The sequence below is a fragment of the Stegostoma tigrinum genome, chromosome 28 (genome assembly GCF_030684315.1).
Source record: "Stegostoma tigrinum isolate sSteTig4 chromosome 28, sSteTig4.hap1, whole genome shotgun sequence".
NCBI classification, from domain to species: Eukaryota; Metazoa; Chordata; class Chondrichthyes; order Orectolobiformes; family Stegostomatidae; genus Stegostoma; species Stegostoma tigrinum.
In genome coordinates, this window is record NC_081381.1 from 35579334 (window position 1) to 35595242 (window position 15909).

Below are 15909 nucleotides of genomic sequence, written 5' to 3' on the forward strand. Positions count from 1 at the left end.
AGCTTATCTATTAAGGGAGATCTCAGAAAGAAAAGGAAACCTCAAGATTCCAAGATGAAGAATTAGGTTGAATTGGAAGCAGCAAAATTAATCTTTATTATCTTTACTTATCTTAAAAAGATGTTCTAATAACCACAGAAATAGGTAATGTGGTGTATGAATTTCAGTACCACATATTGCCAAGTATGTAGGCTGTAGTGCCAATAATTAGTGGATTATATCAAACAGCACATCCCTTTGACTGTTTGCATCAGAGAGTACAGATCCTACTCTGCCAGACCACGACTACAAAACCCAGGACTTAGGGTCCAACAGCGCATGTCATTCTGTCGTAAGGCTGTACTTACCTAACAATCTCAAATGAACTAAGAATTACACTAACGACCAATACAAGATGGTAAGTCAGACTCACCACTTGATACAAGCTACATATATTTACAGTCAGTGTCCTTGTCTCTACATAATTACTAAAAATATGTCCAGCATTGCTGCTTTTCTCAATTAAAGAAAAGCTTGTGGGAGAATATTTCCTTTGAGTATTCCCATACTGGGCCAAATTGAGACTGCTGGCCTGATGTGAATCTAAACAAAAGTCTAAGAATAACTGTCACCTGTGTATTGACCGTAGCAGCACTTTGACCTATCAGAGTACGCCAACAAGTCAGCACCCTTTTTCATGTAAAATAAATAGTTGTTCGCTTTGAAATTTAATATTCTCGTGATTCTATCCTGAGTGCAAAAAAAACTGTCCTTTTCCTGCAATTAAATCTCTATCTAATCTCCACTAATGTTCAGCCTCACATTAAAATTTTGAACTGATAGTAATGAAATATTAATAGTATTTTTCTGTTCGCTCTTTCCTTTAGTTAAAGAGCTATTGCAGTGCGTGCTCTCAGTTCAGACGTGCCATTAAAGGGTTTCCTTGTGCAGGATTTAAAGTGTACATGGTTCTTCAATACTTGAAATTGCTGTAAAATAGAGTGATTTCCAACATTGTTTTGTATATTTCTAGCAACATCAGTCTGCCAGAAATTGACAAAAAGTGAGCCTCCCTCAATTTGTAAAGGGACGGGTAAGATTAAATTACAATAAACTTTGAAAATAATATCAAACTGCATCCTCTATTAAAGTACAATCTCACGTCAATTGACCTGATCCAAGTAAATATATGTTTTTCACACACTGGTACACCAACAATCTCCAACAGAGGGAATGGAGTCACAGTAAAGAGGAAGCACTTTTCATTGAAAGGTCAAGAGTGTAACTGTTTGTTAGTAATATCACAGATTCCAGTTTCATTCACAATTCCTTTTCAAGCAAAGCAACCTTGCCAGGGTATAAACAGACTTAAACAGTCCTGATGAACGATCACTGCACTGGAAACGTTAACCCTGTCTTTCTTTGATGCTGCCAAACCTGCTACAATTCACAAGTATTTTCTGTTTTTATTTCAGTCTTAAACTTGGGGCAGCATAGTGGCTCAGTGATTATCACTGCAGCCTCGTAGCACCTGGGACGTGGGTTCAATTCCACCCTCAGGAGACTGTCCGTTTGAAGTTTGCGCCTTCTCCTTGTATCTGTGCGGGTTTCCTCCAGGTACTCGGGTTTCCTCCCAAAGTCCAACGACGTGCAGGTTAGGTGGATTGGCCATGGGAAATGCAAGATTAAATGGGTGGAATGGGTCTGGCTGGAATGTTGTATGGAGGGTCAGTGTGGATTCAAAGGGGTTAATGGCTTGCTTCCATATTGCAGGGATTCTATGATACATCTTCCCACAAAGTGAAGTGACAACGTCGAGTCTTGGCCTGAGAAGTGGCAACTACACTTTTCAAATGCCTGGCAATGGCTGCTACCGACAAGAAATGGCCCAACCACTGACTCCTGATCCATAAACACGTGATTCATCACAAAATCCCTCACTACTATGCCATATCAATACTGTGATTGCAAAGACTGTGATAATGGATTCACATGATGATTCTTCAAACTCTGTCCACAGGATGATGATGAAACACTCATTACTTTTGTGGATGGCCACAAGTGCAACATCACTCAGAAGCTCAACATCATCCCAAATAGAACAATTCACTCCTATACTCAGGAATCCTTCCCTCCTCACTATTACTGTCTGGAGGATGGACTGCCACCATTCAACCACTATTCAAGCACCGATAGCAACTCCATGCCTTACAATTTCTACTGCCAAAACCATCCAGAACTATCATTTCCAAGGCCTCCCATGGGTCTTACAGCCCTCTGACCCTTGCTGTATTACTATCCTACAGTATCATTGTGGAAGCACTGCTGCAGCAAAGAAAGGACCTTTCCAGCCAACTTGTGGCCTCCAACGGGTTTGACCCAACCATGAAGTCAACAACTGAGTTTAATTCCCATTGCACGGCTTGCTGGCCATAGAAGGAGCATTCATGATACGGTTCGACAGATGATAATTAGCCTGCTAATCCTTCCAACACTTCCCCACTATTCCCTGAAGAGATATTGTTATGTGAGTTAAATACTGTTCCCAGAGGGCAAACATTTTTCAAAAATTAACTTTTATCTGATTTAGCAGAGCAAGTACCTACCTTAAAATGTAAGATAATTACATTGATTATGAAACTGATAAATATAGTAAAGAAAGGCTCACCTTAAAGCACAGGCAATGACAGGAGAGTCTGAAATAGAAATGACAGAAATTCAGGATTCTTGCAGTTATTGTTTTGCCGGTTGTTAGTTTTCTTTCCCAAGTCAATCCTTCCAAATACAATCTCCTGAATGTGCTGATTTACATTGTGTCCCCTTCCATAAATGTTAGCTACTCTTCAGGCTTCTCAATCAGATTTACTTCATACGTAAACTTCAAGTAGCCTGACACTATCCATACTGGTGAGAGACTGGGGGCAAATTACCTTTGCTGCTCTCCCCATCCCACGATCTCCCAGCAATACTCAGACTAGGGGTAACTAATTCAGGACAGACTTCAGAATGAAACGGGGCCTTTCTGACGTGCATAGCTCAGTTAACAAGGAGCTATGGGCAATTGTTTGTGTAGAGTTTATACATTCTCCTGCATGGGATCCTCCGGGTGATCCAATTTCCTCCCACAGTCCAAAAATGTGCAGCTTAGATGGATTGGCCATGCTAAATTGCCCCATAGCATCTATTCACGTGCAGGCTGATGGATTATTTAAGAATCATAGGACGCCTACAGTGTGGAAGCAGGCCACTTGGCCCATCAAGTCCACACTGACCCTCTGAAAAGCATCCCACCCTGATCCGAGATAACAAAGTGTGGAGCTGCATGAACACAGCAGGCCAAGCAGCATCTCAGGAGCACAAAAGCTGACGTTCCGGGCCTAGACCCTTCATCAGAGAGCAACCCCACCCTGATCCAATCCTGCACATCTTTGGACTGTGGGAGAAAACCGGAGTATCCGGAGGAAGTCCACGCAGACATGGGGAGAATGTGCAAATTCTACACAGACAATCACCCGAGGCTGGAAACAAACCCGGGTCCCTGGTGGTGTGCGGCAACAGTGTTAACCACTGAGCCACCGTGCCGCCCATTGATAAATCATGATATCCATGGTAACTGCAGGGTTACAGTAATAGAGCAGGTTTCAGTGGAATGCTCTTCAGAGGATCGGTACAGACTTGAAGGGTCTACCTGCACCTATCTGCAGCCTCCATCTGCACTGTCAGGATTCTATGAATCTATGAGCTATACATTTCCCAATTAGATCATTGAGAGGCCCTGGAACAGTTTGTTATAATGTGTTTCCATGAAATGAAAAGTTATTTTTTTTAAACAATGTTGTCAAATATATGTACAATTGCCTTAAAACAAAGTGAGTAATTCCATGATCCTGTACTGCCAGCAAGTGTACATCCAGTAAAATCAACAGACACTGCCTGAGCCTTTCCAATCATTAATTCCCCTGAATGAGACTCACGTACTGCATCTGTCAGATTCCCAAGATGCTCGAAGTCTAGAGGCAAAATCACCTGGAATGTTAATTATTATAAATAAATTAATTACTTTACATAGTGCTATACTTTATTTCATTCTTCCGAATTACGTCAGCAATATTCCATGTGGGCTTTTCTCTGACATTGAGTCATACAGCACAGAAACAGACCCTTTGGTCTAGCCAGTCCATGCCAACCATAATCCCAAACAAAACAATCCCACATGTTTGCGTCTGGCCCATATCCCTCCAAACATTTCTTCTTCATGTACTTATCTAAATGCCTTTTAAACATTGTAACTGTACCTGCATCCACCACTTCCTCTGGAAGTTCATTTCACACACAAACCACTGTGTAAAAAGGTTTCCTCCTCATGCCCTTTTTAAATCTTTCTCCTGTCTCCTTAAAATATGCCCCATCATCTTGAAATCCCCCACCCAAGGGAAAAGACACCTGCCATTCACCTTATCCAAACTCCTCATGATTCTGTAAACTTCTATAAGGTCACCGCTCAACCTCCTACGCTCCAGTGAAAAAAGTCTCAGCCTATCCAGCCTCTCCTTATAACTCAAATCCTCCATTCCCGGCAGCATCCTGGTAAATCTCATCTGAATCCTCTCCAGCTTAATAATGTCCTTCTTGTAACAGAATGACCAGAACTGGACACGGTACTGAAGAAAAGTTTTCTCCAGGCATTCTGGAGGGAAATCTGTGCACAGCACAAGACGTTTAAAAGCCTCAGCATCGAGTAATCAAAATTTGACTCCACTACTGACCTTTCAACTTTGAGACGAGACTTTGATTCTAGCTCAACCAAATGGGAGGGACGACTCCTCACTATGGCCATTGTAATGATCATAGGCTTGGAAAATGTCAATTCATTTGCTAAAAGCATTACATAACCTTTTACAACTCAATTATCTGACCCGATTTGTGTTTCTGAAAATGAGACACACAGTCAACCAAAGGTCCAATGGGTAAATGCATTGTGTTGTCAGGTACTAAGCCTGACATATGATAAGGTTTGAGGTTTGATCTGCAGACTATGTGGATTTAGCTGATCAATTGAAGCTATAGTCAATGCATCTAGTGTCTGTTAAGTTACAGATGGGAATATATCCCAGGGCTCCTACTCCTGGCTGTTGTTCTGTAATTCTTACTGACAGCTGCATACTGTACACAAGGATACAATACCTTAAAACCAGCAACAAGCACAGAAGTTGCTGGAAAAGTTCAGCAGGTCTGGCAGCATATGTGAAGACAAATCCGAGTTAATGTTTTGGGTCCAGTGGCCCATCTGGGGAAGGGTCACTGGTCCCAAAATGTTAACACTGATTTCTCTTTGCAGATGCTGCCAAAACCGCTGAACTTTTCTAGCAACTTCTGTGCTTGTTTTTGATTTTTGATCTGGAATGTTTTATTGCTAGGCAAGGGCAGCTAGAGTTGACAGATTAGCCATCCCTCTCAATGAATGGGGGAATTGGCTTGAGGGGCTGAATGGCCTGCTCCTACCTTCTTGTTCTTGTGCGTTGGCTTTGGGTGCACACAGAGAAATGATCAGTCATCACACACTCCATCATCCAAACCCGATGACTGGTCAGCTGGGGTGTGATAACAGAGGGTTGCATGCCTGTGGAAGAGTACTCCAGCCAGTCCCTGACACTGACTGGAACTGGGAGGGAAATGAATGGGAACATATTGAGAATGTGAAAAAATCTTTGTCATCTCATTCTGCCCAGGCCTTCACAAGCGATACGTAATTCATGGGGCTCTTTATGTAATGTCCCTACCTCTGGGCCAGGAGACCTGGGTTGAAGCTCCTCATGCCCCAGAGGGGCATAATAACAATACTGGACAGGTCAACTAACAATATCTCCCTCTGATGCTGCTTGGCTTGCTGTGTTCATCCAGCTCTACACCTGGTTATCTCTGATTCTCCAGCATCAGCAGTTCCTACTATCTCTGTATGTAATCCACAATGTTCCCAACTAACTAAAATCTCCAAATATCCAAATGTTTATAAACTGATAATGTTTCACATTGTTCAAACCAGACAAGTATATTATTGGTCACAATAGAACAAGCCCTCCAAAACTTTACAGAACATTTGGCATACTAATCTTTCTAACGCTGTTACTGATTGGCAAATCCACCTTGATATGTTGACTTGTACAAGTACAATTAACTTGGAGAGTTCCTCTCCTCCTTACCTGTGCTGGTAGAACATGCAATCGAATCTGTGGAAGACGCGAAATTATTCAGGGGAGATGTCAATGTCTGAGTGTCTATTGCATGAACTATGGAAGATGTGATCGAGTTTGGTGACACTGAATCCTGCACAGCTTGGGTAAACTCCACCAAATTGGACACTGTGTCAACAGTCTCATTATCACCTGTGTTTTCTTGTGAGAGTTTACATTCTGGCTCATTTCTGAAAGTGGTGTCTTCTTCCTCAGGCAAACTATCATCAAAATCAAACTCTTCCCCATATTCTTCATCTGAAGAGGACTCCAATGCCTCAGTCAATTGGCCATCTGTTCCAACAGAAGTAGAATTCAGGTCACAGTGGCTGGCTTCATAAGTCATTCCTATTCAAAATTCTGTTACACAACAGTGTGTGCATAATCATTGAGACTTCCATTAACACTTCTCCTGAAATCATAGAATCCCTACAGTGTGAAAGCAGGCCATTCAGCCCATCGGCTCCACACCGACCCTCCAAACAGTATCCCACCTGGAACCAACCCCCTATCCTAACCCTGTAACTGTACAATTCCCATAGCTAACGCATATAATTTACACAGCCCTGGACACTATGGGCAATTTAGCATGGTTAGTCCACTTAACCTGCAAGTCTTTTGGACAGTGGAAGGAAACCAGAGCACCCGGAGGAAACCCACATGGGCACAGGGAGAATGTGCAATTCCACACAGTCACTCCAGGGTGTAATTAGGTCCCTTGCACAGTGAGGCAGCAACCACTGAACCATTGCTAACCACTGCTGACCATGTGGCAAGAAATGCTGGATTCAATGAGAAAACTACTTGCACCTCAACTAGTATTTCTTCTGACAACACTAACCTCCTGGATTGCATCCTCCCCCTGCACTAACTATCGCAACTTTTTATGTTCTTTCCCAACCTCATTCTTTTTATTTACTACTGAGTGTCCCCTGCAGAGGCTCATCGTTAGTTGCCTGTGAGTCAGACACTATTGAGGGGTTCACTAGGCCCTTACAAACAACAGAGTCAACCACATTGTTCAGCATGTGGAATCACATATTGCCCACGTTGAATGAGGATGACAGATTTCCTTCCCTGAAGGATATTAGGAAGCCAGTTTTTGTTTTGCTACAATCAAGCAGCCACATGTTCTTCATTGCTTGTACTTTTATTCACTCAATCAAATATAAATCCCCCACCTACTGTGGTGTGATTCAAACTCCTATCTCTGAATCATTTGGTCAGCTTCTGGATTACCATCTCAATAATGTAAACACCGTGCAACTGTTCCTCATTCTTACCGTGATGCTCATTCCTCCTTCAAATACAGGTCTTCCTCTAACTAAAATATACTGTCCTAAACATTGTTTGCTCTCCCTATGTTGCAATCAAAACTCACTGCACCACCTCCTTCTCTAACTTACTCATTTCAAGAATTTCAAACTTGTATGTCAGCAGATGTGAAATTTGCAAGCTTCTGGAAGCAAAGTTTGCTTTGTCTAACTTCCCCATCACAGCTTATCTCATCCTTTAACCTTGGCAGTGTTTAGCACTTCAAATGACTGTTCCAACACTAGGAATGATATATCAGTGTAATTTCAGCTTGCTGTTCAGCAACGTCAGACACTTGGAGCTGGACTGTCCTCGGAACGAGAAAGGCAATCCACCAAACTTTTGTCTGCACATGTGACATCACTGTCTATTACAGTGGAGAGAGTGTTATTTGATAAGCACATTTCTACCATTAGTTCATTACCAGTGGATTGAAGGGAAATGTGGTGTTGCTCCCACATTGAACAAGCTGCTGCTGCTTAAAGGGATGGGCACAGTTAATGCCAAAGGAGGCAGCAGTAGCCTGAAATGAGTGGATGAGGACAAGTACCAAAGTTATGTGGAGAATCCCCAAAATTTTCAAAAGCTACTGCTGAGGAGATAAGGCCACGGATTGATTTTATGACATCCAAGAGATAACGTTTCAGCACACGCTGAGGAGAAATGCGGCTCAGAAAGTTAACACAACCTCAGCTAATCAATGTACTACAACAGAGAGCCAGAAACATTTTGATCCTTAAAGCTTAATTCCATCACAGGATCCAAAACACCTCCTCTAAGAATCCTGGAGGTGAGGTATGACTCAGTTTCCATGCATCTTACGTTCCCACATCCTTCATATCTGGTGTATCCATGCATCTTTGCATGCATATTACATTCCTACCTCCTTCACGTCAGGTGACCCCATGTCCTCACAATGTAACTAACAACATGAAAACTCATTATATTTACTAAGAACCTTAAGCCCCAGCACATGCACTTCCTTTCCACCATACTTCATCCTTCTGAGTGAGATCAGGAGTGGCAGTGCTCGGTTCGAAGGAGGCGGGCTTGTCACCTGACCCATCCCTGAATGCATTTTCACGGCAAATTGTTTATGGCCACCCAGATAGATTTAAACCTTGGTCAAGTGCCTGTCTTAACTTTTGTGCAGAAGTTCCCAATAAAATCAGCAGCAAAGAAGCTGCTTTAGAGGAGCAACATCAGCTCTCCCAACATTCAGGTGTGCAGAATGAGGAAGCACCTTGAGAGAAGCACTGGCCTGATCACCGGCAAATCATTGTCTAGGTGTCCACATGAAGAATGGGACTTGGGCAAGATTCTGCAAACAGTGTCATTAAAAAGGAGGATCTGGTCATCGATACCTTGTTATCTGTGACAGCCTTCTATGTGTGAATTAGCTGACACAGTTAGTAAATTAAACAGGTGACTCTAATGCCTAATTCTGAAGTTTATTTTTTCATTTGCTACGGTTTGGAACCTAACTGGTTTAAACACTATGTATGTATATAAAGACATTTTATGATAAAAGTATATTTTTGAAATTAAAAAAACTCTCATTCTAAAAAGCAGTTTGTCGACCTTAAAGTGTTTCGGGGTTTCTCGAAGTCATGAAGGGTGTTCTTTAATTTAGTCCTCCTTTGGAAAGTTCCTACAAATGATTAAATATTACATCCTCAATTGAAAAAAATGAGAACAGACAGAGAACAAGAGGAACAAGACCATGCATGTTAGAGAAAAAAAACTATTGATAATGACCTGAAGTTGAAGGAGTTAACACTCATATTGTACCATCTCTGCTGATTATTTTTTCCTCTCTTTTTATTCTCTGTTCCTTTGTTGTTCATGTCAGGAATTTACCTGCTTTTGCCTGTTGTCCTTCCTCATTTAGCTGACCCTCAGACAGAGATTCCTCTTGTGTGACATTCTCTTCTTCCCTCACTGTCTGATCCACAGGTGGGCTCGACAATGAGAGTTCAATGTTTTCGCCCCTCGGATCTGAAAAGGAATGATCAGAACGATTTAAACAGGCAAGTTAATGGCAGCAGGCTGCTACTGTTAAGGGATATTTGATTTAGTCACATCTAAATTCTTTTACTCTAAAAAGAATCAATGGAACAGATCAGAGATAATGGGAACTGCAGATGCTGCAGAATCCAAGATAACAAAGTGTGAAGCTGGATGAACACAGCAGGCCCAGCAGCATCTCAGGAGCACAAAAGCTGATGTTTCGGGCCGAGACCCTTCACCAGAAAAAGGGGTTTGTGGAGAGGATTCTGAAATAAATAGGGAGAGAAGGGGAGGCAGACTGAATGTGGATAGAGGAGAAGATAGGTGGGGAGGAGAGTATAGATGGGGAGGGGACAGGTCAGTCCGGGGAGGACGGACAGGTCAAGGAGGCAGGGTGAGGTTAGTAGGTAGGAAATGGAGGTGCGGCTTGAGGTGGGAGGAAGGGATAGGTGAGAGGAAGAACAGGTTAGGAGGCTGGGACGAGCTGGGCTGGTTTTGGGATGCAGTGGAGGGGAGGGGAGATTTTGAAGCTGGTGAAATCCACATTGATACCATTGGGCTGCAGGGTTCCCAAGCGGAATGAGTTGCTGTTCCTGCAACCTACGGGTGGCATCATTATGGCACTGCAGGAGGCCCATGATGGACATGTCATCTAGAGAATGGGAGGGGGAGTGGAAATGGTTTGCGACTGGGAGGTGCAGTTGTTTGTTGCGAACTGAGCGGAGGTGTTCTGCAAAGCGGTCCCCAAGCCTCCACTTGGTTTCCCCAATGTAGAGGAGGCCACACCGTGTACAGCGGATGCAGTACACCACATTGGTGGATGTGCAGGTGAACATCTGCTTGATGTGGAAAGTCATCTTGGGGCCTTGGATAGAGGTGAGGAAGGAGGTGTGGGGGCAGGTGTAGCACTTCCTGCGGTTGCAGGGGAAAGTGCCGGGTGTGCTGGGGTTGGAGGGGAGTGTGGAGCGGACAAGGGAGTCGCGGAGAGAGTGGTCTCTCCGGAAGGCAGACAAGGGGTGGGGTGGGAAAAATGGTTTTGGTGGTGGGGTCAGATTGTAGATGGCGGAAGTGTCGGAGGATGATGTATTGTATCCGGAGGTTGGTAGGGTGGTATGTTAGGACTAGGGGGATTCTCTTGGGATGGTTATTGCAAGGGCGAGGTGTGAGCGATGAAGTGCGGGAAATGTGGGAGTCATGGCCAAGGGCGTTCTCAACCACTGCGGGGGCAGTTGCGGTCCTTGAAGAATGAGGACATCTGGGATGTGCGGGAGTGGAATGCCTCATCCTGGGAGCAGATGTGGCGGAGGCGAAGGAATTGGGAATAGGGGATGGAATTTTTGCAGGAAGGTGGGTGGGAGGAGATGTATTCCAGGTAGCTGTGGGAGTCAGTGGGCTTGAAATGGACATCGGTTTGTAGGTGGCTGCCTGAGATGGTGACAGAAAGGTCCAGGAAGGTAAGGGATGTGTTGGAGATGGAAGGGCCAGGTGGTTGGTGTGCCTACCAGGGGACTGTATTCCACCTCAGGTAGCAATGACCAGGTTGCTTAAATGAAAATAAATATCATGGGCAGCAAATGAGAAAATGACCAAATGGCAAAAAAAAAGCTTTCAGATACCAAGGGCAAACTTGCCATGAACAAACTGAATGGGCAAAAATCCAAAAGGGAAGGAGACGGAACTATTCTTCACCTGAGCATCAGGCCATAATGACATAATGAGGGGTTATAGTAAATCACAGAATCCCTAGAGTGTGGAAACAGACCCTTCAGCCCAAGAAGTCCACACCAACCCTTGGAGCATCCCACCCAGATGCATCCCTCTATAACCCACACATCCCTGAACACTATGTGCAATTTAGCATGGCCAACCCATCCAACCTGTACATCTTTGGGCTGTGGGAAGAAACCAGAGCACCCAGAGGAAACTCACCTAGACACAGGGAGAACGTGCAAACTCCATACAGATAGTCGCCTGAAGGTGGATTTGAACCCAGGTCCCTAGAGCTGTGAGGCAGCAGTGCTAACCACTGAGCCACCGTGCCACTCTAAGCAGGGAGATAATTTCCAATTTGAAGCGTACACTGAAAACTGTTTATTCTCATGACAATTTAGAAAAATAGTGTATTAAAGATTTATGGAGCACAGCTGCCCAGCTGGTACCTCTCCTCATCCCTGTCATTTCAGGTTAATGGTCAATGTTCCCTCAGGCCCGTCACCACAACTTCACCACAAGCACTTCATTTACACCATCAGCAGGTTTTGTGCCAGGAAACCAGCAAAAGAAAATATCAGCTAGTAATTTTTGGATCAGACCTCTTGAGGAAGTGGTGGACGCAGGCACAATTACAATGTTTAAAAGACACTTAGATGAGTATTTGAATCGGAAAAGTCAGGAGGAATATATGCCAGGAGCAAGCAGGTGGGACTAGTTTCATTTGGAATTATGGTCAGCATGGTCCGGTTGGATCAAAGGGTCTGTTTCCATGCTGTATGATTCTATGAGACATTAAACTGAGGCTCCGGGATCCCCTCTCAGGAAGATGCAAAATCTCACAGCCACTCAAAGATCTCCTGACAAATACTTATCCTTCTGGAACATCACAAAAGTAGATTATCTGTACATTATATCATTGTTGGATGTGGGATCTTTCTGTTTGCAAACTGACTGCCTGCATTTCTCCAGCTGGCAACAATAAAGAGGCTTGTAAGGTATTTTATTGCCTGAAAAGATGATTTTTGGGATACTCCGACCGCACAGAAAATGCCCTTCAATGCAATGGGAATGGTCCATGTGGATAAAAAATTAAAGCAGTTTACATTTCATTACACAGAAACAATGCAGACAAAAAGTTATCAAGGGGGACATCACCAAGGAACATAAAGTACTATATCAAACTGCTTTCATTTATGTAATTATGGTTCCTACATCTCTCTGAACTCTTTCAAAGTACTTCCCAACAACGAATTACCTTTTGAGTATTGTTATGTGGCCATTCTGCCTTTGCTTTAGTCATGTCAGCATTACAGACTAATACCTGTATCACCCCCAACATTTACACAGCTACACAATGCATTGCATGCTGAGATGGTGGTCCTGATAATGAAAACTTATACATGGAAATGATCTGAAGATGGATCTTGAAAATTTCAAGCCATGGGGTTGCAACTGTTTTCTTTAGCCGTTTGTTCTGTTTGTACATAGCAAAATCCGACACGCAACAATGGGATGCATATTCAGTTCACGTCTAATTTCAAAAAGGATTCTTGTCAAGAGAAACTACAGTCCAATGAAAATGAATGAAAATTAAATTTAAAAGAGTTCACATGTCAGTTAATAAAAATGCAGTTCTCTGTTGCTTGGATCCTTCATAACAGTGCCAGTGGTCTGCCTGAAATGTCTTCCACCTGATGGTGAGTTACAGAATTACAGTACATTTTGCTGTAAAAACAAGCTTTGTGTGTTTTATGAGTTTAATAGCATCCAGTGTTGTCAACTTTAGGTTCCTTTACACTTCCTGCTCTTTTCTTTACTCTTATTGGGATATTGCTCTCCATGTACTATTCTCCCCACGCATTTGGGACTCTACTGCACAAACAGACCTCACATCCAAACTTGTGCAGTTCTTGGGAACAGAAAGTAAAGCAGGTCAAGGAACTAAATCGTGCAAGGGCCAAAACTAAGGCTCTTGACAGTGGAATGAAAGTTTGCAATTAATTTCTCAGAATTTTAAAAGCAGATCAAGATTCTCAGTGGCAAGCACCAGGAAGACCTTCTGCACACATCTACATCTTGCACGTGTTTTACAAAAGGCTAACTCAAATGAATTAAGTTCTGCTTCCAAATTAAGTTTTTCACAAGCAACGTGTGCCTTCTCTTTTCAGACTGAGTAACGGAGCTCTGAGACAGGTGAAAAATTATACTCTACGGACTTTGCAGTGAATAACCTGTGATGCGCCCTCCTTGTGTCGGGTTCCTCTATCCCAGGCTATGATTGACATCAGATGGCGACAGTCTTTATTTCACTGGGGCCTAAAGGATGACTGTGGGAGGGAGACAATAGGCACTGGTCAAGGATGCTGCCCGAGGGTGAAAGGTTATCTGGGAAAAGCAGTCAAGTTGACGGAGGATAATAAAGTGTGAAGCTGGATGAACACAGAAGGCCAAGCAGCATCTCAGGAGCACAAAAGCTTTACGGGTCTAGACCCTTCATCAAAGAGGGGGGTGGGGTGAGGGTTCTGGAATAAATAGAGAGAGAGGGGGAGGTGGACCAAAGATGGAGAGAAAAGAAGAGAGGTGGAGAGGAGAGTATAGGTGGGGAGGTAGGGAGGGGATAGGTCAGTCCAGGGAAGACGGACAGGTCAAGGAGGCGGGATGAGGTTAGTAGGTAGGAAATGGAGGTGCGGCTTGAGGTGGGAGGAAGGGATGGGTGAGAGGAAGAACAGGTTAGGGAGGCAGAGACAGGCTGGGCTGGTTTTGGGATGCAGTGTGGGGAGGGGAAGAGCTGGGCTGGTTGTGTGGCGCAGTGGGGGGAGGGGACGAACTGAGCTGGTTTTGGGATGCGGTGGGGGAAGGGGAGATTTTGAAGCTGGTGAAGTCCACATTGATACCATTGGGCTGCAGGGTTCCCAAGCGGAATATGAGTTGCTGTTCCTGCAACCTTCGGGTGGCATCATTGTGGCACTGCAGGAGGCCCATGATGGACATGTCATCTGAAGAATGGGAGGGGGAGTTGAAATGGTTCGCAACTGGGAGGTGCAGTTGTTTATTGCGAACCGAGCGGAGGTGTTCTGCAAAGCGGTCCCCAAGCCTCCGCTTGGTTTCCCCAATGTAGAGGAAGCCACACCGGGTACAGTGGATGTAGTATACCACATTGGCAGATGTGCAGGTGAACCTCTACTTAATATGGAAAGTCATCTTGGGGCCTGGGATGGGGCTGAGGGAGGAGGTGTGGGGGCAAGTGTAGCATTTCCGGCTGTTGCAGGGGAAGATGCCGAGTGTGGTGGCGTTGGAGGGCAGTGTGGAGCGAACAAGGGAGTCATGGAGAGAGTGGTCTCTCCGGAAAGCAGACAGGGGTGGGGATGGAAAAATATCTTGGGTGGTGGGGTCGGATTGTAGATGGTGGAAGTGTCGGAGGATGATGCGTTTTATCCGGAGGTTGGTGGGGTGGTATGTGAGAACGAGGGGAATCCTCTTTGGGCGGTTGTGGCGGGGGTGGGGTGTGAGGGATGTGTTGCGGGAAATGTGGGAGACGTGGTCAAGGGCGTTCTCGACCACTGTGGGGGGAAAGTTGCAGTGGTCGAGAACGCCCTTGACCGCGTCTCCTGCATTTCGCGCAACACATCCCTCACACCCCACCCCCACCACAACCGCCCAAAGAGGATCCCCCTCGTTCTGACACACCACCCTACCAACCTCCGGATAAAACGCATCATCCTCCGACACTTCCGCCATCTACAATCTGACCCCACCACCCAAGATATTTTTCCATCCCCACCCTTGCCTGCTTTCCGGAGAGACCACTCTCTCCGTGACTCCCTTGTTTGCTCCACACTGCCCTCCAACCCCACCACACTCGGCACCTTCCCCTGCAACCGCAGGAAATGCTACACTTGCCCCCACACCTCCTCCCTCACGCCTATCCCAGGCCCCAAGATGACTTTCCATATTAAGTAGAGGTTCACCTGCACTTCTGCCAATGTGGCATACTGTATCCAATGTACCCGGTGTGGCTTCCTCTACATTGGGGAAACCAAGCGGAGGCTTGGGGACCGCTTTGCAGAACACCTCCGCTCAGTTCGCAATAAACAACTGCACCTCCCAGTCGCGAACCATTTCAACTCCCCCTGCCATTCTTCAGATGACATGTCCATCATGGGCCTCCTGCAGTGCCACGCGAAGGTTGCAGGAACAGCAACTCATATTCCGCTTGGGAACCCTGCAGCCTAATGGTATCAATGTGGACTTCACCAGCTTCAAAATCTCCCCTTCCCCCACCGCATCTCAAAACCAGCTCAGTTCGTCCCCTCCCCCCACTGCACCACACAACCAGCCCAGCTCTTCCCCTCCTCACACTGCATCCCAAAACCAGCCCAGCCTGTCTCTGCCTCCCTAACCAGTTCTTCCTCTCACCCATCCCTTCCTCCCACCCCAAGCCGCACCTCCATCTCCTACCTACTGACCTAATCCATACTCCTTGACCTGTCCGTCTTCCCTGGACTGACCTATCCCCTCCCTACCTCCCCACCTATACTCTCCTCTCCACCTATCTTCTTTTCTCTCCATCTTCGGTCCGCCTCCCCTCTCTCTCTATTTATTCCAGAACCCTCACCCCATCCCCTCTCTGATGAAGGGTCTAGACCCGAAACGTCAGCTTTTG

At 45.1% G+C, this 15909-nt stretch overlaps 1 protein-coding gene across 8 annotated transcripts in view; it reads right to left on the bottom strand.

Annotated features, from left to right (window-relative positions):
• LOC125466721 (rho guanine nucleotide exchange factor 10-like protein) overlaps positions 1-15909 on the bottom strand; it is a 187874-nt gene that overhangs the window by 112596 nt on the left and 59369 nt on the right. For 2 of the 8 annotated variants that reach the window (XM_048561632.2, XM_048561634.2), the window contains exons 3-6: positions 9384-9521; positions 6180-6503; positions 3958-4005; positions 2648-2675 (exon numbers count right to left, since the gene is read on the bottom strand). In XM_048561632.2, coding sequence (XP_048417589.1) covers positions 2648-2675; positions 3958-4005; positions 6180-6503; positions 9384-9521 — 538 coding nt within the window. Of the gene's footprint in view, positions 1-2647; positions 2676-3957; positions 4006-6179; positions 6504-9383; positions 9522-15909 lie in introns of those variants that run through there. The other 6 variants (XM_048561635.2, XM_048561633.2, XM_048561636.2 and 3 more) reach the window with 6 other exon arrangements.